The sequence below is a fragment of the Bubalus kerabau genome, chromosome 2, assembly GCF_029407905.1.
Source record: "Bubalus kerabau isolate K-KA32 ecotype Philippines breed swamp buffalo chromosome 2, PCC_UOA_SB_1v2, whole genome shotgun sequence".
Lineage (NCBI taxonomy): Eukaryota > Metazoa > Chordata > Mammalia > Artiodactyla > Bovidae > Bubalus > Bubalus kerabau.
The window spans coordinates 115030186-115055042 of NC_073625.1; the positions used below are offsets into that span (position 1 = coordinate 115030186).

The following is a 24857-nucleotide window of genomic DNA, read 5'->3' on the forward strand; positions in this document are numbered from 1 at the left end:
ATCCATTTTTTCATGCATCTAGAGGTTATAAGGATGCATCAGTTGTCGGAAGAGAAAGAGGTTGGAAGAGGTGGCAGGACATGACTAGGTCTGGCATTTCATGAAGAACTGAGCCTGACTCTCAGGTTTCACTCATTCACTTGTCCTAGCACATGTAGGAATTCAAGGATGTGACTTTGGTTATTTTGACAGAGTCCTCACCCTACACTGGGAACCGTGTTCTCTGAATGGGATTGGGAACATAGCCACACAGTTTACCAGTGTCTAGCCCCATGTTTGCCCTGCAAACTGGTGCCTGCCTAGAGTTCAGGGTTCAATCAGCAGAGTTATGTCCTCACACCTGAGACACTAGAGGGGTGAAGAACCTCCTCAAAGTGGCCAAGTTGATATATCGAGTTGAACCTAGATCATCTGACTCCCAAGTCCAGTGCTCTTTCTGCCACCCCATGGGGCCTAAGAGCTCTGTGAGTGGCATAGTCAAGAAGTTCTGGGAAAGGACAAGTCATCAAAAGGTCTTCATCATTTAGCATACAAAAATGCCAAGAATAGAGAGCACAAGACGTCAGGCTACAGGTGATGGACTCATTCTCACCATTGTGCTGTCAGAGGGAAGCTGCTGCCTACCTCTCCCCAAGTCTGTGGGTGATCTTTTACATTTTTTTGTGATCCTACCATGAAGCAGGGACAGGAACCTCACTCCCAACTCTAGGGGATTGGCAGTGACACAAGTTGGGAGGATTTCCAATGAGGAGGCTGCCTGCTTTCCTCTTCGGTGATACTTCACTGACTGGAAAACATGGGACCACTTCTGGGCATTAGAAGTCTCTTGATACTCATGCCTGGTCTGGGAAGTCTTCCTGGAGGAAAGGGGACTGACAGAACAGGTCAGACCTTTTCTAGGGCCCTGCTTCTTTTTCTGGGGATTAACCCCAAAGAACAAATGACAGAACATGCAGATAAATTAAAAGAGAGATACAGATGAGTAGCATGGATATTAAGAGATCAAGGAGGCAGAGAACTGTAAAATCGAGACAAGGGGGAAAAAGGTGGTTTGTTACAGATTTGAGTTTTGGATGTTTCTTCATATGGTCTTCACATAAATATACAGCTTAAAAGTTTTAATATAATACATGTTCACTGAAGAAATGTTGAAAGCTATAGAACAGTATGAAGAAGAAAATGAAATATCATCATAAGCCTCACAACCCCTTTTTCTTGTTTATTGCTGTTTCTCTTTTTGAAATGTGTATTTATATTCTTTGCCTGTTTTTCAGGTGGGAATAGTATTAATCTTTTGTCAGTTTTGTTGCAAATATGTTTTCCAGCTTGTCATTTGCATTCTAAGTTTTGTTTATACTCTGATATATAGTTTAAAAATTTCCATAGACAAAAATCATAAATATTTTCCTTTTTTATTTTTTTCAGTGTTTTCATGTTTAGAGAGCTCTTTGTCATTCAGGGATCAGTTAAATACTCACCCATGTTTTTTCCTAAGGTGTTTTTGTATACGTCATTTTTAAGATTTGGTTTTCTAATCTGTCTAAAATTTATTGTGGTGTATAGAGTGAAGTTATGAGAATTAACTTGATTTTTCTTTTCCAACTAGTCTGTTTTTCCAGTGCCATTTATTGAATAATTTGTCTTTTCTCCTTTGCTTTAGTTTCTTCTCTTATCATATATTAGGTTCTTAAATGTCAGGTCTATATTAGGTCTATGAATCAGGTGCCATTCATTTGTATGTTAATCCTTGTGTCTGTGCCACCTTTTAATAATTGTAGTTTAAAAAATATATATTTTAATATCTAGTAGGGCAAACCCAACCCATTATTCATCTTTTTTCAAAAACATATTTAATTATTTTTATCCATGTGCATGCATGCTCAGTCGCTCAGTTGTGTCTGATTCTTTGCGACCTATGGGCTGTAGTCCACCAGGCTCCTCTGTCCATGGGATTCTCCAGGCAAGAATACTGGAGTGGATTGCCATTTCTTCCTTCAGGGGATCTTCCCAACCCAGGGATCAAACTCACATCTTCTGCATTGGCAGGTGTATTCTTTACCACTGAGCCACCTGGGAAGCCCTTTTTATCCACTTATTCCTCCAAATAGAAGCCTAGTTGAAAATCCCTTTGGCACATAATAAGTACTTAGAAATTCATTCCTTCTTGCCTTAGCATGTCTGCCTGACTTTATTACAATAAAATAATTAAGCATATGTTAAAAAAAATTTATTCAACTGATATAATGTTTAGTTTTTAATCTAAAACCAAGTTGATTTTATTTGCATTTTATTTTACTTGAATCTTTAATATCTTGCCTTCCTGAGATAAACTTTATTTGGATATATAGCAAATCTTTGAATGGAATTTAATGAAAAATTAAATTTCTTTTTACAGCTTCTTTGAAGTTCATTTTTTCAGTCATGGAACAACTTTATCTATGATGAATGGTAGCCACTTTTTAATTTGCCATGGAATCACATCATAGAGTGAACAGCTGAATAACACAGCCATCCTTAACTTTAAATATGTTTGATTTAAAATGTTGGGTGCAGATGCTGTCATAACCACAACCTAATTATTAAATGTTTTAAGTGCATGAATATTATTATATAAGGATCCTATAAATGAAAGATAAATATACAAAGGAGGGAACTTGCTCTTTTCAATTATTTGAAGAATAGATAAGAAAAATTAGACAGTGAAAAACAGTTAAGAACCATTAAATTAGTCATAATCCCATTTTCCAGAGATAACCACTGTCTGTGTATGTGTATCTGGTTTTTATACTCACGTACCAGTGTATATACAATTAGGATAAGGTTGTACAATTTGGAGAAGGAAATGGTAACCCACTCCAGTATTCTTGCCTGGAGAATCCCATGGACGGAGAAGCCTGGTAGGCTATAGTCCACAGGGTCACAAGGAGTCTGACACGACTGAGTGACTTCACTTTCACTTTCACCAGTGTATATACAATTAGAATAAGGTTGTACATGCTATTTTATAATCTGGCTTTCCCACTTTAACCTTATACCATGACAATTCCTGTGGCATTAATTATTATTGTACAGTCATGTTTAATGGTTACATAGAGTGGTTAGACCATGGATTGTTTTACCAGTCCCCTGTGGTTCAACATTTAGGTTTTGTGTAATTTTTCAATAGTATGAAGCCATAATGAATGTCATTACTCCCTACTTTAATATGATTCTAGTACTTAGCATATAAGCTGTTTTCTGAGTATGTGTGTGCATTTGTCCATGGACAAGGCAGCCTCACAGCTCCCTGGCCATGGTTAAGGGTTCCTTTTCTTTAAGAATCTGGAAGAGAGCAAAGAAGGTCTGGTTTCCCAGCCTCCTAGAGGTATTCTGCTTAGATTACTGGCAAAAAAAATTGTAAGTATTGGAGAATAAATGAGAAAAGACTTTCAGAGCACCCAGAACAGAGAATTTTAGCAGCTTGGGGCCATTTATCCTATGTAGCAGGTGGACTGAAGATTCAACTCACCCTGATTTGTATTTGCCACTCCCCTGGCCTCCAAACCTAGCTCTTTGACCTCTTTAGCCCTTTCTGCCTCTGTGAATTCTCCACTCAATGGCTTGACAACTCAAGGGCAACAAGGGAAAAGATCCACAGAGCAGGGACTCCCCTCCGGCCTCTTGTTTCTCCCCACAAGCTGTTGTGTCTCCTCACAGGGCTGTGAAGATTCTGCCTACAGGTAGATGTCAGGCCCATCTCATCTCAGATGGTGGCCTTGCTTTTGGGATGTGTTTTCAGTAGGGGTACTTCTCAGAAATGCCATCTGAATTAGTACACCTTCGTCTGGAATCCAGAGCAGTGGGGAAGAGGAGCTAGGGAAGAAGAGGCAAGGCTGTCTAGCTACAGGGTCCAGCACATAGAGATTAGTGTGGAAGGGGTGCCCAGGACCATAGCTCTCTGGACACAGAAGGAGAAGGTGAGCACTCAGTCAGCAGCTGCTCTCCTATTGGGGATACTTTTCTTTTGCATCTGAGGAACCAGGCTTTGGGGAGCAGGAATGGTTGGAGTGCTTGCCAAATAGCTGATATTAGGTAGGGGAAAGAAATGATAAAAATTCAGAGCAACTACACAGTTAAGTATGAGCAGCTTGGCTTACAGGTATGTAGTGGAAAGGTGGGAAGGCAGTTTTTAGTTGCTGTCTTCTGAATTTACTCTATTCACTTATTCATTAACTCATTTATTGACACAGTCAACACTTATTATGTACTAGGGCCCATGCTGGGACTGCCAAAATGAACAGGAAGGAGTATCATGGGGACCTGCCATCAGCTATGTGTCTGGTACCTTCAAATAGATTTTCTCTTTTAATCATCTCCACAGCCTGTAAGGTAGGTATTTTAAATCTCTGATGAAGAAACAGGCCCAGAGATGTTAAGTAAGCTGTCCAAGGGCACACAGCTAATAAGTGCTGGAGCTGAGAGTCAGACTTAGTTCTGTCTGAATCCAGAGCCTGTGCTTTTACTCAGGGGTGTGAGCTGCCTCTCAGGATGTGCTGCCCTGAGAGAGCTCACCATCTGGTACAAGATGATTTGATGAGCAAATAGTGGCCAGGCTTGTTCTGGTGTGGCTGCCTTACTAGGAACATCTGAGAGCCTCCTTCTCATCTTGCCACAATGCAGCCTCCGGGGGATCATGTTAAATAAATTTGCAGACTCTTTCTGTCAGCTCTAATTCTGACCATAACCCCTCATGCTCTAGGAGTGGTCTTGGGTCAAGTTGTCATCACTTTGCTAGAAGCCAGGGAAATCTTCAGTTAAGAAGGCATCCAGGAAAGGCACTACCTAGACATTTACACAACTCATTTTGTGTTTAACCTCACTCATTCTGGCTTTCAGTAACTCTGTAATGAGAGAAAACCATCTCTGAAGCTTATCTTTGGAACACAGGATCTGGCACTCAGCCTTCACATCCTACCATCTGCCTCAGATTCCTCTTATCCAAGCTAAGGAATCTAAATCATTTGTCTTCTCTAGTTACTTTCTCTTCTAGCCCAACAACTGTATTGAAGTGAAAGTGAAAGTGAAGTTGCTCAGTCATGTCCGACTCTTTGCAACCCCATGGACTGTGTAGCCTACCAGGCTCCTCTGTCCATGGGATTTTCCAGGCAAGAGTACTGGTGTGGGCTGCCATTTTCTTCTCCAGGGGATCTTCCCAACCCATTGAACCCAGGTCTCCTGCATTGCAGACAGATGCTTTACCATCTGGGCCACCAGGGAAGCCCAAGAACTGTATTGGGTCTCAGCTAAACCCTGTTAGTGGGCCATGAGTGAGACAGATGCTGGGTGATAGGGTTTACTGATTAGAACTCAAGACAGATTGTAGGCTCTCATTTGACTTTGCTTTAGACCAGTGGTTCTCTACCATTTAGGGAGCCATTGACCCCTTGGACATCTCATGAAAACTGGAATTACACAATTCTCAGAAAAGTCAACATGTATGGACATATATTCAATAAATTGCATTTATTTTCATGAGTTTCAAGGCCTTTCCCACCACATACATTTTGATGCAAGGTTAAAAAGCCAGTTTCAGTCTACCAGATGCTCCTGGAATGTGCAGCTTAGTATGTCCTCTGGTGAGCAGAGTTGAAGGTTACTTAGGCAACCCTTTGCAGATACCCTCCCCTGCCCCAAGATCCTTGTTTTCCATATTCTGGAGAAGAATTATAGCTTCATGAGATATTTGGATTACTTTGGTTTCCAATTTGACACATGACATGGTTAGTAGTAATTAGTAGTTTAGTTGCTAAGTTGTGTCTGACTCTTCAGACCCCTTGGACAGAGTAGCATGCCAGGCTCCTCTGTCCATGGGATTCACCAGGCAAGAATACTGCAGTGGGCTGCCATTCCTTCTCTGGTGACATGGTTATGCTTCTTTCTAAAGAGATATCAGGCATCATGAGTCAGACTTTTCCTGATCCTGGTCATTTCCTAACTTATGTTAGCTCCTCATAATGCTAAGTCTGTAAGGGAACTTTGTTGTTTATCTCTGGCAAACATTAACTGATCACTCTGATACTGTGGAGAGGGTCTGGGTTGTAGGAGGGAAGCCATCATGTCTTAGCTACTCTTCTCTATTCCCTGAAACCCACTAGAGAGACCTCAGTACTCGCTACTGTCCAGTCCAGTCCTGGACCTTGCTGAGGTACCCATAACCTATTTTGCCTCTTCTCTGCCTCTCTGCCTCTTCTCTAGTTACTGTCCCTTCACTTTTCAGACACTTGCTTATACCTTGAGTTATATTAGCCCTTTAGGATTTTCTGAATGTTTGTCCCTTGTGTGTACCTCTACCATTATGCTTCCTACCTGATAATAAAATTACATGTTGACATGTCTGAGTCTCCCTCTAAACTGAAAGTCCCTTAAGGTCAGAAACTCTACATTTTTTTTTTTTCATTTTACCCATAGTGACTGGGACTTTACCTGGCACATATAGATGCTCAGTTAGTATTTACTGAGCTGAATTGTACAGTGTTTAGATAATAGCTTAAGGTAATAACTTAAGGAGAGATTTTTTAATTCCTTAAAACTCTAAGAGTCTTTCCATGACCAACCCATCTATGTCAGTTTATTCAGAAACCAACACATAATATTGGGGGACATGAGTTCATGCTGTCTCATTTCCATGGGAGGTATGTGTGTGTGTGTGTGTGTGTGTGTGTGTGTGTGTGTGTGTCTGTGTGTGTGTGTGTCTGTGTCTGTGTCGTGTGATGTATGCAGATCTTTCTTCATTACTGCAATTATTTGAAAACAATCCCAAAATGACTCTTTCAATTCGCTACAGTAATGTCTCCATGTCTGTGCCCTTCAATACTTCTTTGTATTTGTTTATCTCTCTGATACCTCTTAACGTCTTTATCATCTCTGACTCTTTCTCATTTGGTTCATATATCCTAAGGCAGGCTGGACAGCAGCCACTCTGAGTAGCAGCTGTACAACTAACTCAGGACCAAGGACAGCAGCATGCATGTCCTTAAAGTGGGAGAAGGGGCTTTAGTGTGCTAAAGTTTATTCAACAGTATGACCTTTGGGTATGGCCTTTCTCACCTATCAGGCTGCACTTGCAATTTTGCAAACCTGTTTTTCACTGTGGCCCTAGGTTTTCCATATCTGTGGTGGACCTGTGTCCAGTCTGTGCCCAATATATCCCTCTGGCATTGCTTCCACCGATGGGCCATTTCATGTTTGGATGCCTGCTTGAATGCCTTCTATAATGACAGAGGCCTAAGCTGACTTTTCTTCAAGTCAACAGTTTCATTTTTAACTAAAGTCATAATATCCTGATTAAATTAAAATTAATTAAAATGTTATTGATATGCACACTGGGGAAGAAGGAAAGACACTGAGAGTGAGGGTTCCAAGGAGTAAACCTTTTATATGTCGAAACCTCCATAGTACACACCCTCTGCCTCTGAGTACCTGTATAGCTCTCTCTAAACATAGTATAAAAGCAAATATACTGCTAATGTTCAACAGCTTATTTATATTCATCTCTGGCTAATGTTCTGTGTTACTTTGAGGACCCATCCAAGAGTAATGCTCAGTGTAACAAAAAGACAGTAAATCTCCCACCATCACCACCATCTGTAAGGTATGAGCACTTTAAATAACCTGATCAGTTAGAAAAGACTGTTAAAAAAAGTGATGAGCAGTATAATTTCTTTTGAAGTGGCCATTTTCTTGTGTCCAGAGTACATTAAATGATGGCAACTTTTCTGGGAAGGGAGGGAGAGTGAGTGAACCTGTGTATTGCAACTGAGGTCTCAACTCAAGCTAATGCTAAAGCTTGTGAAGAATAAACAGAAATGGTTTGCTCATTAGCTGGGCTCAGAGAGGTGTTACCCATATGTTTAAAGTGCTAATTATTAGTGATCTTTAAAGGAGCTAATTTAGTAATGGTAAGTGTTACACATTTCTGCTCTTCAGAAGTAGCCTATTAGCCAGGCCTTTATATCTAATATTGACTTTAGGAAGTTAACAGTCAAGTAGGCCACAGTTAGAGTTTGTGTGAAGCATTAGAGAGAGAAAGATGGAGATGGGGTGGAAGCAGGCACAAAGTGGGACCAGGAGAGGAAGAGGCACAGCTGCTGTTAAGCACCTTTTGTGTAGAAGGCACTGTGGATGAATAAGATTCAGTTCCTAGGTCACTCATTAAGCACCAGCTGTGTGCCATGCACTGGAGATATGGAGAAAAGCACCCAGTTCCTTCCCTCAAGAGCTTAAGAGTCTAGACAAAGATCTCAATTCAGGGGTGGAGACCTCATTGCAGTGGGGTGCCTGCTATGTGATGTAGAGAGAAGGGAAGCCGGGCCAGCCTGGGGTCAGGAAGGAGTTAGGGAAGGTACTGTGAGGAAGAGGCACACTTCACGATGAAGAAGGGCAGAAAGTGGTCACTGTGAGGAGTGACATTCAGATGCATGCCAGGGTTCGGAGAAGGTAGACCTTGCATCCCCTCGTGTAAAGACGGCTCAGTCTGGCCATCCTTGCCAGTCTCTGGCATAACGCCTCATCAGTTTGCTTGGAAAAGCTTAATTTTAGTAATTACTGAGAGAGGAGCCCTTTTGTTTTTTTGCACCACCACCACCCCCCCTCCCTTTCTGCATTAAGATCAGGTGAGCTGAGGCTTGTGACTATCCTTCTCTCAGAAGTGCTATGGCCTGGTGCTGTGGGGTGAGAGCCTGCCACACTATCACTGCTCTGTGGCTGCTGCTCGTGGGGTGGGAGGATGCTGCTGGCTGGTCTGACATTTGCAAGTGTCAGTGGTGAAGGACACTGCAGGGAGTCAGCCTGATTGGAGGCAATGGGTCCCCAGACTGGGCAGAGGCAATGAATCCCCACACTGTGCTGTGTGTCTGTTGCTGGCACAAAGCTATTCCTTCTCTTTCTCGGCCAGATTTGTTCCTTCCGTTCAGCTCTGCACACACTTCCTGCCTCAGTGGCAGGTGTTTTAAGGAGAGTGCCAAGGAACATATTTATAGTCCCTGAAAGAGTTTCCCACAGGCAGTTGCCTCAATAGCTCATTAGTGTCTGTAAAGACGAGACAAGACAATCACTTCCATCTGCGTGTGTGTGTGTGTGTGTGTGTGTGTGTGTTTCCAGCTCTTTATCTCTCTTACCCTTTCCCCTCTCATCCTTGTCTTGAATTAATATAGGAAAAGAGGAAGGAAAGAAAGGACAGTGAGGGGAATAAAGACCACTACCTCTTTGCACCAGTGGGTTCCCTCTCATCCCAGCTGCACTGACAGCATCTTCTCCCAAGAGCTTTCCCCCAACCAGTCCCCACACAGAAGGAGCCATGTCCTTGAGTCTCTTCCCTTTATGAATCGTTCCATGTTGCATCTTCATGGGGTCTTCCCCAAACTTCCAGCCTGGCAGGCTCCCAGGAGATACCTTGCAAGCAAACATTCCTCCTGCCTGTTTTGGAACCTAGGGAGAAGATACAAAGAGGCCAAGCTCTAGTGCCCCTCACACCCCATCCCACCAGCCACCTCAGCAGGCACTGTGTGTCCCATCCTACTCTGTCTCCCTGAAGACAGAACAGGATGTGACATGGAGGTTGGAGTCAGTGCCTGCTGGATCCAAATCCATTCTGGAACTATAGCCTTCCTTTGGGACCAGCCAGATTCTACCAGCTCTGGTCCTTACTGTGGCACAATCCAGCTCTCTGAGCTTCTGTAGGCATTTGCAGCCACATCTTTGCTGGAAGCCTTCTCAGGAGCCCAACCTGTTAAGAATGATCAGGTTCAGAGTGAGATCACACAGCCCACCCCTTACCACCATGCCTTTCTAACCCTGCTGTTCTGTTCAGCCAGTAATCTCTCCATCTATAGCACACAGTTTGCTTGCCCCTTTCTCTCTGCCTTGGCATGTACTGCTTCCCATCAGAGCATTCTTCTTTGGCCCCTCCCTTATTCAAAATCTGGTTCAAAGATCACCTCCTGGGGGAACCATCCTGACCACTCACCGCTCTTACTCTCTGTCTTCTTAGGACCTGTGTGTGCTCAGTCTCAGTTCCGTATTTCTTTAGCCTTTTTTGCATGACAGGCACTGTGCTGGGTGCTAGGGTAGAGCACCAAGTAAGACATGGTCCCCACCCTTGGGGTATGGTGGGCAGTTAATGGGGGAACAGAATGAAAACCCAGAAATGCCTTTTAGGAGTAACAGAGTACAAGGTATAGTCAGGGACAGCTCAGCCTGACGGGGGTGGTCAAACAAACTGCTCAGAAGGAGTGATTCATTAGAGAAAGATTGAAGAGGCAGAATCAACAGTATCAAGTGACTGAATCGATATTTGCAATGGAGGGGAGTCTGGGATACGCCTCCAAGTTTCTGTTTTGGTAACTCAGTGGGTGATGGCAGCAGTAATCAGGGTAGAGGGGATGTGGGCCAGCCATGTTGGAGGCAAGATGGGAGGATCTTTATCAGTATCTCAGAATCTAAGTTATCTTTTTGTACTGTGTCTGGTAGCTTTCTGGTGTCAGAGGAAATAGGCATTAGGTATTATGCAGAAAACTCTCAGAGGGCAAACATTGGGTCTCCTCTCCTAAGGAGCAAATTGCCTGGGATGAGCACTGTGCTCTCCATAGATGTGAGGCTCCCTGGGGTGACAGCCCCTCTCCTCCTCGGTGTCTCATCCAGTGTTGCCCAGTGTTCAGGGCTTTGTACTGTGGGTGGGAGTGCAGGTGTGGCAAACAGGCATAAGCCGCTTGGGTGCTCTGTCCTCCAGGGCTGTCTCAGAGATGGCATCTTAGCCTGTAAATATGATCAGTGACAGTGCTTGTGGTACTGAGAACAGTTCCAGAAGGCAGAAGGCTCTGAGGCCAGGTGTAGAGGAAGATTTGTTGTGAAATTAAAGCATCTGGTCCATGAGAAAGTGGTTTAAACTACCAAAATTCTGAGCAGTTTGAACAAGGGTTATTCATAAAAGTTCCTACCATAAAAAAATATGACATGGTCCAGTCTCAGTGCCCTGGAGGAGGATAGCCTTCCTGGATAGCCTTTTTATTCCAGAGCTGGATTTGAGTTTTGGGTCACAGAGTAATGGCTGAATCTCTGGAATCCTGTGCAGGGGGTTGGCCGTGAGCAGAAGCCCTAGATCAGATTTTAGGGGTTCAGTTTAGACTGGGCTAAAGGATGCTTTTGTCTATCTCTGCTTCTGAGGCAACTCTGGAATACAAAGACAAACTTTAGAGTATAGCACTTTCCTAAACATGATGTGTATTCCTCACCTGAGCTTCTTGTTAAAATACAGGCTCTGATTCTGTAGGTCTGGGGTAGGGCCTGGGATTCTGCATTTCTAGCAAGATTCTAGCTGCTCGGTGATGCTTGTTACTTTAAGTAGCAAGCAGTTAGGACTCCTCCTTAAGGCTTTCCCCTGGACTCCTTTGCATTCTGTACATATGTTATCCTGTCTCTGACAACAGCTCACTTTCTTGTCTGCATGCCCACTTACCTCTGCCTGGAAGCCTCCTGGAGAGCAGGATCCATTTCTTACTTGTCAAAGTATAACCAAAGCTTAACATAAGGCCTCACACATAATAGGGTTCAAGAAATAATTGATAAAAGAATGACTCTGGGAATAGGAAATTGTCCAAATAGTGCCCAAGCTAAGGTTTGGCCTAATGAGCTCTTGGAACTCTTAGCTCTAAGCCAAATCATTTTTGTGGCAGATCAGTCAGTCTTTCACTGCCACCATGATCAAGCCTTCCATCCTGGACACACAGGGTTGGAGTGGAAAGAGGAGATGGAGACCAGAGCACTGGGCAATTTGCTGTCTCAGTAGCTAAACAGGGTTCGGGTCTATTTGATGCAACATTAGAATACTTAACACAGTAACTTCTAAGTGCAAATTAAGGGGGAGTGACTGCAAACCAAAAGGAAACAAAAAGCAATCCATGGGTACCCTGGCAGCTTTCACCTCCAAATGTTCAACAGTGGCTTATTTGTTTTTTGTTGAAATCAGGATTGCTTCCTAAAGAAGGTTACCTACATGATGCCCCAGCTCCCCTGAGAGACTCCCTGCTATCCCAGAGCTACGGAACCACAGACAGGGCCTGTGACAGAGGGCCAGTCCTGCTCCTGCCTCAGGGAGCCACACAGAGGCTGGGAGCCAGATGAGGGTGATTGGCATCTTCTTGCATGGGAACAGTGACTAGGAAAATGTGAAGAGGAGCAGGCAGCAGCAATGTGAGCATAGCCCATTTGGAGTGAGGAGTAGGCAAGAGTGGGGCTTGGAGAAGACCCATGCTGGAGATCCTGGGGCGATGGCAGTGGTAACTTTTACTTCCCTAATAGATGCAGAGCATTTGAACGTTGCTAATTAACAGAACAGCAGGCTTGTAATTCTGACAGCAGCAGGGCGTGAATGAGTTGGGACTAGCACTGAGCACCAGCGAAGTGTGTCTTTGTCCTTAAGATAAAGCACAGCATTCATGTTGGGTCAGGTCCATGAGGGAGCCCCCCTGGTTCTTTCTTTTCCTGCAGTAACTGCAAGAGCCCAGGGGCTTTTATTTCTTTCCAGGCTTTCTTTAGAGGTAGCAAGGGGCCTGGGGTTTATAGTCTATTAGTGCCATCAAATATACCTTTATATCAGAGAGAGAATTTGCCATTCAGGCCTGCCTCCTTCAAAGTGTGATGCCCCCGGAAGTTCTCCTGTCACTAGTCTCTCATTTTGGTAACTTGGCTGTCTGCAAAATGGTGTGATGTGCCCTGAGTATTCCAATCTCTAAATTGATTCCTGGGGAAGAATGGACTGGAAGTCCAAGGAAGAGTTGTTCTGTCTTCCTGAAGTGTACTGAATCATGTCAGGAAATTGGTTCTTTCAAAGCATACTGATCTGATAATCTAAGGATCTCAAAGGCCAATAAATATGAGGAAAAGGTTTAAAAAGTCTCAGAATGCTAGAGCTGAGTGGTGCTCTGGAGATCATCTACTCAGATCACCAGCATTTGGTGTGACAGATGAGGCCACTGACCTTGTGCAAGTCACTTTAGGAAAGGTTAACATTTCATTCATATATTTATTTTGTCATCAAATATTTATTGAACATTTACTATGAGTCTGTGCAGACATGTACCTAGTAGTGAAAACACGTTGCTATTTCATTGGTTCTGTTTGAGTTAGTGTTCAATGAAGTTCTCCTTTCTTACAGATTATGTATGACAACTGGTTTCACAAGGGCCATGGGGTTATTGATACATAGGATCTTTAGCCGGTGCAAATGGGTTTTCTATGCAAGGTCACCAACTTCTGAGCTGCTAGACTAATTAGTTTAGCTTTACTTGGCTTTACATAATAAATACATTGTTGAAAAGTTATTTGTAATTCAATTTCTGGCAAATAGGAAACTAATTCAAACCACTAAGGCAACTTTTATTTAAAGAGACCCTGGATCACATCCTTTTATAATGTGAAAATTGTTGTTGCTGTTGGAAATGATTATCCTTTGGTTAGGGATTTTGTAAACCTGGACCCTTTAGGTTTTCTTATGGCTGGACACACAACCTAGGAGATAGCTCAGCTGTGGTCTGAATTGGATGGGGAAAACTCCGGCCTGGGAAGAGAAAGGACCCCCAACCCCTGCCAGGAATCATAGACCAGCCCAACCCAAGATAGTGACGTATACTTGGAGCAGTAACTGCAAGCTGCCTGGACAAGCTGCTCCTCTTCTCTCAGGCCTTGGAGTCTGGAGTGGAGGAGGAGGAGGTGGGGCTTGATGAGTGGGGTCTGCAGAATGGCATTCCAAGCGCTCTCTCTCTGTCTCTCTACAGGTGGTAGGTGGCAGGATGGGTAACCTTTTGCTTCTGTTATAGCATTTTCTTCCTTAATTGTCTGGGAACTGTATGGAAATTAGAGCCATCTTGTATACTTTACTGGGCTTCCCTTGTGGCTCAGCTGGTAAAGAATCTGCCTGCAATGCGGGAGACCTGGGTTTGATCCCTGGGTTGAAAAGATCCCTTGGAGAAGGAAAAGGCTACAGCGACTTTCACTTTCTGTATACTTTAACATGGTAGAGCAGGAGAGGAACAACAGTGGAAAAAAATAGGACAAGAGTTTAGGAGACAAGAGGGTTATATGGATTGTTGTTATACAGTAATATTTCATTAGCTTGGGTCTTGCTGTTTTTGAACTTGGAAATAATCTGGAAGGACACAGAACTGAAGTTTAACTTGTTAAGTTTTTTTCTCTAGAAATTAATAGTGTATATAGTGATGTCAAGGAGAGTGTTTTAAAACTCATGTATAGAAAGATGTATTCCATATATGAAAATAAAACTTTTGATGCAGATATATCATTTCTATGCACATAACTCATGTGTTAAAGATGATCTCTGTCTAGCTGGTAAAGTCTAATAGGACTCTTCCTTGCCCAGGAAACTGAAGCTTATTCTTATTGCATCATGGTGAAAAATTATCTATGTATCTATTTGTAATTTTTTATGATAATTTATGTTGATCCTTGGAGAAGGCAATGGCAACCCACTCCAGTGTTCTTGCCTGGAAAATCCCATGAAAGGAGGAGCCTGGTAGGCTGCAGTCCATGGGGTCGCGAAGAGTCAGACATGACTGAGCAACTTCACTTTCACTTTTCATTTTCATGCATTGGAGAAGGAAATGGCAACCCACTCCAATGTTCTTGCCTGGAGAATCCCAGGGAACGGGGAGCCTGGTGGGCTGCTATCTATGGGGTCGCCCAGAGTTGGGCACGACTGAAGCGACCTGGCGGCAGCAGCAGCACATTGATCCTAATTACTTTCTACTGGTGAGGTTTAATAGCTTTCCTTTGTTGGAAGATAAAGTCAGAGCATAAAGATCAGTAGAAACAAAGATAGAAAGTACAAAAAGTTCTATAGTTAGAACTTTCTTTTTATGGTGTTATTTTTTTTCCTCTATTGCCCACAGTCTTCTCAAAGTGAGCCTTGCAGCTGGTTACTTCAGCATCAGCTGCTCTGGGTCAGCTTATAAAGAGAAGCAACGGATGAGCAAAAAGCATCACTGTCTACATTTAGTGAAAAATGAAAATGAAGAAATAGATGGAAGGGTCAGAGATCCTTTGTAAATTTGTCTTGGGCTAGCATATGACCTCTTACCACGGACACTGGCATTCTGAGCCTGCTTCTCCTCTTTGGTTGAGTGTGCAACTGTCTTATTTCCCTTCTCTAGGCAGTGATCTTAGTCCTGGGGTGTTGCCAAAATTCCCAACAATTTTGGATGCTTGAAATAGTCAGTGATTAGGAATTGAGACGCTTTGAGCAAGACCATCCTTCTCAGCATGTTTCTCCCCTTTGTAGATTATCAGGTTGGGAGCACAAGGGAGAAAGCCAAGTGGAGAAAGGCACTTGAAAGGGTGTCCGTGGTCTCTAGCTCTGTCCCACTGAGCCCACACAGGGCTGCCTTTCTTCTGGGGTCCCTCTGTGCCATGTTCCTGGAGGTGGTACACAGCAGAAATTCCATTTACAGCTTGCAGGGCTCTGAGTGTGGGCTGGCTCTCCCTGAGAGTCCTCTGGGGTACTCAGGATAAATGACAAGGGGCGGTGAGATGGCCTGGAGTTTGTATGTGTGCATGTGTAAGCTGAGTCCTCCCTTCCCACACATCTAACACCAGCCTGGGTTGTCCTTTGCTTCCTGAGGCTGCTGTTTCTCCAGGCACATTGTTATTTTCTATTCTGTGTGAGCCCCAGGCCTCTGCCTCCAGCCTCCTAACAGGAGCTCAGCTGGACCCCAGAAATGACTTTCCACCTGAGAAATGAGATTTAGGCAGAGGGTGAGTTGCTGAAGAAGGGAGTGCATTTGCTTCCCGTGGAATCGCCATTGCTCATCAGTCGCTCATTGTGGACCGATGACAGTGGCACTGAAGCGAAGGGAGAAGAGCTGGAAAGTGGTGTGGCGCTCGAGTTTGCTTCTCAGGAATTTTCACTTTTTCCATCTGTAAAATGAAGACTAACAGTTGCTATGCCACGTAGAGGAAAAAGCAAAAGGAATTATTTAGGACATTGTGGTCCATCTTGATGTTAACTTGACTTGTTCAACAGATATTTACTGAGTGTCTAGTGTGTAACATTCACTATGTACCAGCCACTGTGCTAGCACTGGAAGTACAAAAACGATTTCCAAAAAGCCCCCATCTTCAAGTGCACAGCAATGGGGCTGTAGTTTTGCTTCCAGGACATGGTACTTTGTGTATAATTGGGGGGGCGGGTGAGTTGCACTGTCCTCTTCTTGGAAAGGACCCAGAGGGGCATACTCTTGGTCACCCCTGTGGACTGGCATCATGTCAAAGTGTCCTTTCTGTTGTGGAGCCTCTCCTGCTCTTGGGCTAGGCTGTGGGCCCCAAAGAGGGCATTGTTTTCTGGCCCATGAGGGGATTCAAAAGCTAAGGGGGAACCGAGGGATTCAGTCTATTGACCCCTTTCACTCTGATTCCTTCTGTTTTATTCTCTGACAGGCTCTTTTCGGAATGATGGTTTGAAAGCTTCTGATGTCCTTCCCATCCTAAAGGAAAAAGTGGCCTTCGTGTCTGGTGAGTGTCTATGCAAGTTTCCTCTGTTACAGATCTAGAGAAGTCTGTGTGTGTGTGTGTGTTGGGAATGTGTGCAGGCATGCACTTCTTTGTGTGCTACTGAGAAAGAGGTGGGGGTGGTGGTGATGTTCAAAGCAGCTGCTCCTCTCTCCAGAGGTGGGCAGAAAGGGAAAGGAGCACTTTGGTCCCCACTGGGTGTTCTGGAGGACATTCACAACCAAAGGTGGGTCCGTCATGCACGCATGCACATCCACCTCACCTTGCCCTACCCTTCCAGGCCTCTCAGGCTTATGGGAGCTGCTGAGGCCCCTCTGAGAGATGCAAGGGTCTGTCCCCTTCACACCTTCCCACAGGTTTTATTTAGTTTCGTCTCTGAGTGGGTCAAGAACAAGAGATGTAAATTTTTTTCTGGCTCTTCCTTATCTCTTCTTCTAGCAAAGGGAACTCAAGTGAGTATTTGTATCTATTTTTTGTTTTTTTGAATAATATTCATTTCTGACTTTTCTCTATAGCATGTCTTGCGCACCCAGTCCTTTTAATGTCTAATTCAGGGATCAGCAAACTATAGCCTGTGTTTTGCTGCAGGCCAGACACTTCTTTTTGCAAATAAAGTTTTATTGGAACATAGCCCATGTGCATTCATTTAGTAGTGTATTAGCTTCCTCTTGCCACAAACTTGGTGGCTTACAACAATAGACATGTATTCACTCACAGTTATGGAGGCCAAAAGTCCAAAATCAGTTTCCTGGACTGAAATCAAGATGTGAGCAGGGCTGTGCTCCCTCTAGAGGTTCTGGGGGAGAATTTGATTCTTGCCTCTTTTAGCTTCTGGGGGCTGCCAGCATCCCTTGGCCGGTGGCCATGTCACTCCCATCTCTGCCTCCCTGGTGGTATTACCTTCTGCTCTTCTGTTTATGTCAGATCCTTCTGCCTCACAGTAAGGATACCTGTGACTTCACTTGGGGGCCCACTCAGACCACCCAGGATAATCTTCCCATCTCTAGAGCCCTAACAGTCACTATCTATAGAAACTCTTTTTCCAAATAAGGTAACATTTACAGGTTCCAGAGATTAGGGCTTGATATGCTTGGGGGCCATTATTCAGTCTACTACCAGTGTTGCCAATGGCTGCTTTGTTGCTGTAATAGCAGAGTTGAGTAGTTCTACCAGAGACCAGATGACCACAGGCATCTGACCCTTTAAGAAAAAGTCTAACTGCTGATGTAATTGCAACTGAACTATGAGGTGCACCGGCATCACTATGGGTGCCAGTTCTAGGCCATCAATATAGGCCTCCTGGCTCAGAGTCTCTAGCAGGGGCTGGGGGAATGGCAGTGTGAGTAGCCAGGGATCAGATTTTAAAAAAATACACCCAGGTACTTAAGCTTCATAGATTGAACTTTTGTTTCTGGATGATTCCGGCCATCTACAAGGAGTGACAATGGAATCACAGGGAAAGAGCCAGCAGAGTCCTTCAGTGCAGGGGTTCACTCCATAGGCACTGCTGGGCACACTGATGGGTGACAGCCAAAATGGAGAGAAGGGAGAAAGTGGGGTGGGGGGAGGTTGAGGAAGGAGAAACCAAGCAGCAGGTGTCTCCCACCTGACCGGAGGGGAGACTGATAACTCAGAGTGTAGGGATGGGAAGTGAAGGCGGAGTATGTGATGGGAGTAGTCAAGCCTTTGTAAGTACTAAGTGCATTCTATATTAGTAGTAGTAGTAGCAGTAGTAGTGGTATCCTGGTGGCTTAGACGGTAAGGAATCCGCCTGCAGTGTGGGAGACCTGGGTTTGATCCCTAGGTTAGGAAGATCCGCTGAAGAAGGACATGTCAACCCACTCCAGTATTCTTGCCTGGGCAGAGGGACCTGGCAGGCTACTGCAGGTTACAGTCTATGGGGTCGCAAAGAGTCAGACACGACTGAGCGACTAAGCACAGCAGTGTAGTGGTAATAATAATATAGTGTTTTGCTACTGTTTTTGCTGTTAGAGTGGCTGGGAAGCTCCCCTTCTCCATTAGCATTAGGCACTGGTCCCACTCCAGTACTTTTGCCTAGAAAATCCCATGGATGGAGGAGCCTGGTAGGCTGCAGTCCATGGGGTCGCTAGATTCAGACACGACTGAGCGACTTCACTTTTACTTTTCACTTTCATGCATTGGAGAAGGAAATGGCAACCCACTCCAGTGTTCTTGCCTGGAGAATCCCAGGGACGGGAAGCCTGGTGGGCTGCCGTCTATGGGGTCACACTGAGTCGGACACGACTGAAGTGACTTAGCAGCAGCAGCAGCATATCTTATTAGGTAATGAGCCCCTGTCACTGAAGAAGCTGAAGCTCAGGCTGGATCCTTGACTCGATCAGGTGGCAGTGAGTTCAGTATAGGTGGAGACAGAAGACAGCCTCCGAAGCCTTCATAGACTTGGATCTGAGTGCTCACTGAGCATTTTGGGAAGACCTTGTGTAGAAGTCTTGGGACTGCTGAGTAGCACCAGGGCTCTGATCTCTACTGCTGTCCATCATCTGGGCTCCCAGGACATGGCCCACAATCTCTAGGGAGCCAGAGCGTTTCTCTTCCTCTTCTTTAATGCCTTGAGCCTGTTTAACCAGGTGTCCTACCTCTGCCCAGGTGTCCTGCTCATCCTTCCATTCTCTTATGCCTGAGGCTCCCTCTATCTGCAGTGCCTTCCCCATACTTTTGAGTCATTCCTCTGCTTCCCAAGTCAGTTCCCACTTTGCCTCCTCCTGGAGGTCATCCTGGCTTTAATGCATACCCTCTGAGCACCATCCTGTTGGACAGCAGTTCAGGGCATATGAATGCAGACATGTTACAGTCTGGCATCGGGACCCTAGCTTGATTGTGGCTTATTTTTTCCCAGTGAATTCCATTAGAGCCCTGGAGCAGGGTCCAGCCAGCCCTAGAAAAGAGCTTTCCAAGCATCAGGAGGTTTCCTCGGGGTGTACAGAGCAGCAATGTGCCAGAAAGATGGTCAGTCAAGCGAGAGGCAGGTAGCTGCTTCCCAGAGTGGGACCAAGGGGGCCAGTGGGCAACTCATGCCCACATGTCCACGTGGGCCACCCTTTCCCCCGGCAACCACAAGTCTGTTCTCTATGTGGGGTAAGTCTTATTCATTTGCAAGTGGTGCTAGGAACTTTGGGGCTTAGGGAGTGTTGTCCTTCTGTGCCTGGTAAGGACACTGAGGGTGCCAGAGAGATGACTGGCTGCAGCTAAAAAAAAAACCCCAAACAAAAAACAAACCAAAAAAGGCACTTGTATCCTAAGCTTTTAGAAGACCAAACACAAAAATAAAAATAAAGAAACCCAGAATTAAGTAATGCAGTGTACCGGATCCATGTCTCTCTGAGAAGAAGCCCTGCAGGAAGTGTTGAGCAGAGAAACCAAGTGCTGGTTAAGCCCCCTCCCCTGCTGGTGCCCTGGTGTGGCCAAGGCGAGGGGAAGCTGTGCTGCCATGGGAACGGGCATTTGGAATAATCCAGGGCCCACCAGTGTGTGGGCAAGTGCACGTGTGTGCAACGGAATCTGTGGCTGTGCTCAGGCAGCCTACATCGTTCCAGCCCTGCCCCATCCTGCTCTGTGTTCTCAGCATTGGCTCTCCCTCTGCTCTCTCTCCAGCTTCCTTCATGTGCTTCTGCCTCCCACTTTCAGCACCCATTGTCCCTTCTCTCCAGCCTCCCTGTGCAGACCCTTTTCACCCTGTTCTCTGTGTGTGCTCACACCCTCATCTGGCTCCTCCCGATGTCCCTCTTTGCCACCTTATCAACCATCAACATCATGCCCATTGTTCTCAGAGGAACTCCACACTGCTGTGGCACCACCATTTATACTCTGGACCCATGTCTCAAAGCATGTCCCATAGAACAACAGGTACATGAGATGATCCTCAAAAAAGAAAAAAGGGCTTACTCTCAAGTAAACTTGGGTAATGCTGCCTATTGTAGCCACCTTCTTGGAGACTGTCCATTCAAAACATGAAAGCATTTCCCAAAATACAAATAACACATTCTCTTAAAAATACCCTGTGTATCCATCAGCATCTTGCAGAACTACAGTTGTATGGGCCAAACTTTTGGTATGATTCCCTAGAGGTGTTTTTCTTGTCCTCCTCCAAAATTACCCTAATCTACTTGTCCCCACTGGAGCCTAGTTCCCCCTGAAAAATATGAGTGCCATCTTCCTCCACCTCAATCAGCAAAGCCTTAACTTCCCTTGCCTTTGAACTTGCCTCCTACCTAGGCCTGTCCTGCCCTGCTTTTGCGGAAGGAGATCAGTGCCTTTTCTAGCACATCAGACCACTCCCTCCCTATTTATCCTCTATATTCCCAGCCTCTATTCCCAGCACCAAAGCCTCAATTAACTGGCAAACAGCAGGTGTTGGATAAGTAAGGGGATGGCGCTGCTGAAGATCCTGCCACCATCTCGATCATCTTTTAAAAACTTTGCTTTTTTTGTCTCCACTGTCTGGGGCCCACTCCACAATGCACCTTGACTTCAGCAAAGGGTTCTTATTATTTATCTCTACTTAGTGCCCTCTGGAACCTCAGCACTCATGTTAATTATCAGTCAAATCCTACAGCTTCATGGCTTCTCAATCTCCTTGGCACTGAAGTCTTCCACCTCCTTACTGTAGCCACGCACATTCAAGACCTTGACCTTGATATGTCTGTCTGTAGCCTTATCTTCTTACCCATGACCGCTTCTGGTGTTCCCCTATCAGTTGGGGAAGTATGGATATCAGGTAAATAAAACATATGCTGTTCCCTCTCCTTTGAGAACTCACAAAGAAACAGGCCATTTTCCTTCCTCCCCAAGTCCTCCCCACTTAATCTATGCATGAGCTCTGTTCTGCCTTCGCTCAGGTTACAGGCTAGCATGGATACCATGGCCAGACCTTCAACAGAGCTCTCATTAAAGCCAGATACCTGCACCTACCCTTAAACCTACATCATACCCAGTCCAGCTGTCCATTCTCTAGGAACACTCTCCAAAGATGGTCCATCCTCCCTTTCCCCAGTACCTCAGCCTACTCTGACCTTCAACACTATTTTACCTAGAGAAAGTGTCTCCTAGGCAGGCTGAACTTTTTGTCTTTCTAACTTATGTCTGTTTTTTCCTTCCTCTTTGAGTATACCACAGACAAAAGGTCAGGGCCCCCCTCTTGTACCTGTCCTGAAGCCTTTATCCATCCCTTGTCTCCATTCTTTCCAGCACAGATTTTCTTCCTTTATGCCTGTTCCTCCTTTTCTTCCTACAATCTTGCAAGTTCATCTTCCTTCTGAAAAATATCTGGCTTGGTCCTGCTGCCCACTCTGGACTCCATATCCATTCATTTTTCCTGGAAGGAAGGGATTCCACTCCCCTGGGTCTTCTCCCCCACCCTCCCCATCCCATGTCCCCCGCCACCACTCACCACCATCTGGAACCTTCTGCAGCCAAGATTATGAAACTCTTGACTCCCAGGGAAGAACTGGCTTCTGCTTAGGAGGGACAATGCCCACATCCTTCCAAGCCTCTTAGATAGTCTTTGCCATCACACCAACCTTGGCTCCCCATGTTCACTTCTCTTAAACCATTCACAGAAGAAGGACTGTGAGAAAGGCAATAGCTGCAGTTAAAACCACCCAAGAGTGAAAATCTTTCAAATGAGGTCAACACTGCAGGTGAAGGTTGATAGTGAGGGAGAGCCTCCTAGCTTTGAGGAAACTTTCCTCTTGATCCCTTTACTTCCTTTTCCCCCTGTGAAGGCAGTTGGGAGATGGAGATCATTTCCAAGGTAGATGAGATGAGATTGGTCACCCATATTCAGAGCTGAGAGCCTGTGGTTTTTAAGGTTTGGAGTTGGGGGTCAGGATCCAACTCTGTGGTATGTGTACACAAATACAGCTGGGTCGGGGCTGCAGGGAGGGGATGGTGGTGGTGAAATATTTTTTCTTCAGGGCCAGATCTCTCAGTGGCCATGATCTTGTTTGACCTTTTTCTCCTTGCAGCCTTCTTATTTCTTCCTGAGGAGTATCCTGCAATGAGTTGGACTTTGTTTGTTTAGACTCCCTCTGTCTTGTGATTTCTGGATTCCACAATCAGAGGGAACAATATTCATGAACTCATACTTGAGTGGGATCCTGGGAGGCTTGGAAAGTACCCTTCTTCAAGGCGCTGACCTTTAAGCTTGTTTTCTAGTATTGGTGGTGGCCTTGCCAGCTCTTCCTCCCTCTTGCACTAGATCCCTTTGTAGACCTGCTCTGGGGGTGTCAGGTGGCAGCCTGAGATCATGACAGAGTCTTCTTTGTGAAATGGCCAGTGCCTGGTAGGACACAGTTACTGCACCTTAGCTTTGTCCTCATTTAACCTTCTTGAGAAACTTGGTCCTGCTTCCTAATCATAGCATCCACTAAGGAATAAATTTTTAATCGCAGAATAAATCATGAGTAGAAAGTTTGGAAAATAGAGGAAAGAAAAAGCAACCATGTAAAACCCCAGCATCCTGATAGCAAACAATGATCATCATAGCGGTTACTCCTCCCCACTTTTTTTTTAAACCAGATGTTTAGAAGACATTTGTAATCATAGTGTGTACATATGCATTTGCAGTGATTAAGACCTTGAGCATCCTATTTCCAATGAAGATTCATGGGCTCCTCCAGCAGGAGTGACAGGTGGCACTTAGGCAGGCAGGCAGGCAGGGGTGGATCCTTGGCTGTGTAGACCACACTTAGGTCTTTTCTATGAACCTAAAAACCTCCTAGCAATGATGTCCCAGCTGGATGCTTTAGGGGCTTCTCACCACGGTATTCAGTTAACCCTGAGCACTCTGCTCATAGAGGTCTGCAAAGAGAAGTAAACTGGAGGTTGAATTTCCAAAGACCATAGCACTTTCAATGGCTTGTTTTCTCAGTAAGAGCAATTATCACCGCCTTCATTATCATCTCATATTTGTAGAGAGTACTTCTCAAAGTGCTTCGCCATGTGCCATCTTATCAAGTCTTGCAGCAGCCCTGTAATGTAGTCATCATTATTTTCATCTGCATTTTGCAGATGAGGCAACAGAGATGTCAAAAGACTTGCCCAAGGTCACGAATCTAAACTCCTTGCCTTTGCCCAAGGCAGTGACCAGATTTCTCTGGGCACCATCTTTCTGCCTGTTTTATCTAGCACTCAGGAGAATTCTTTTTCCTCTGTGGCACAGTTTCTAGCTGGTTTTTCTTAAACACCCTTCTCTTCTTCTTTGCAGGGGGCCGTGATAAGCGAGGTGGACCCATCCTGACCTTCCCTGCTCGCAGCAATCATGACAGAATAAGACAGGAAGACCTGCGGAAACTGGTGACCTATCTGGCCAGCGTGCCAAGGTAAGGTGAATGTTCTGCAGGGGAGAGAGGGGGAAGCTGGCCTGATGCAAGTAAGCTGTCTGCCCTTGGAATGGATTCTAATTATTTCTGTTACGTCAATACCTATTGTTCACCTCATTCCCAGCATTCCCATTGTTACTGCTGGGATTCATATGAACAAAGTGGAAGCTGGATGCTGGAACCATGGGCAGAGGTGAAGGTTCCAGGCTTAGAGGACCAGGACAGGCCCTGGAACAGGTGACAGTGTGGCCTGTGGGGGCAGGGATGGGAAGCCATTCTTTGCCTTGGGGAAATGGAAATTCTGGCTGATTCCACTCTGGCTTGTGTAATGGATTTTTTCTAAAACCTCTGGCTTTTGAATATGTTTGTGGCTTTTAGAGTTTAGGGCAAATAGCTCCACTTATATCATTCAAGAGGCAGCCTTCAGCTCGATCTAGGTCATGAATTTTCAATGGGGGCAATATTGCCTCCAAGGGGGATGCGAATTGGTTCTTGTGTACGGCACACACACAAAAAACTTTCATGTATTAAGCACAGTTAAATATATAGTGCATAAACATATATACAATATATTCATGGTATTAAAATCTCATTGGGGGTGATTAAGGAAAAAAGTATAAAAAGCCTCTTTTGTGGGAGGATGATGATTTTAAAAAATGATTGAGAAACACTGGTTTCTGAGTGTTTCTAGGTGGTGCTGTGCTCAGAGGGTGGCAAGGTAGACGTGCTAGGGACATGGAATTTATCTTTTAAGAAGATGGAGGAGAGGCCTTTGCATGGTTAGAGAAACATGGAATGTGAGAGCCAGAAGAGCCCTGAGAAGTAATCCAAGCAAATAGATGTCGTGTTTTACTTTGGAAACATCATCTTTGTGGGATTGGAGTTGCTTACGGGGTGGTGGTAGTCCGTGGCAGAGCTTGGTTCAGAGCCCTCCTGACTCCT

The 24857-nt window shown here is 45.0% G+C and overlaps 1 protein-coding gene across 16 annotated transcripts in view; it reads left to right on the top strand.

Moving 5' to 3' along the window:
* Positions 1 to 24857, top strand: part of KALRN (kalirin RhoGEF kinase) — a 705836-nt gene that overhangs the window by 197948 nt on the left and 483031 nt on the right. For all 16 annotated transcript variants that reach the window (XM_055568424.1, XM_055568425.1, XM_055568444.1 and 13 more), the window contains 2 exons: positions 16483 to 16557; positions 23801 to 23915. In XM_055568424.1, the coding sequence (XP_055424399.1) occupies positions 16483 to 16557; positions 23801 to 23915 (190 nt within the window). The remainder of the gene's footprint in view (positions 1 to 16482; positions 16558 to 23800; positions 23916 to 24857) is intronic.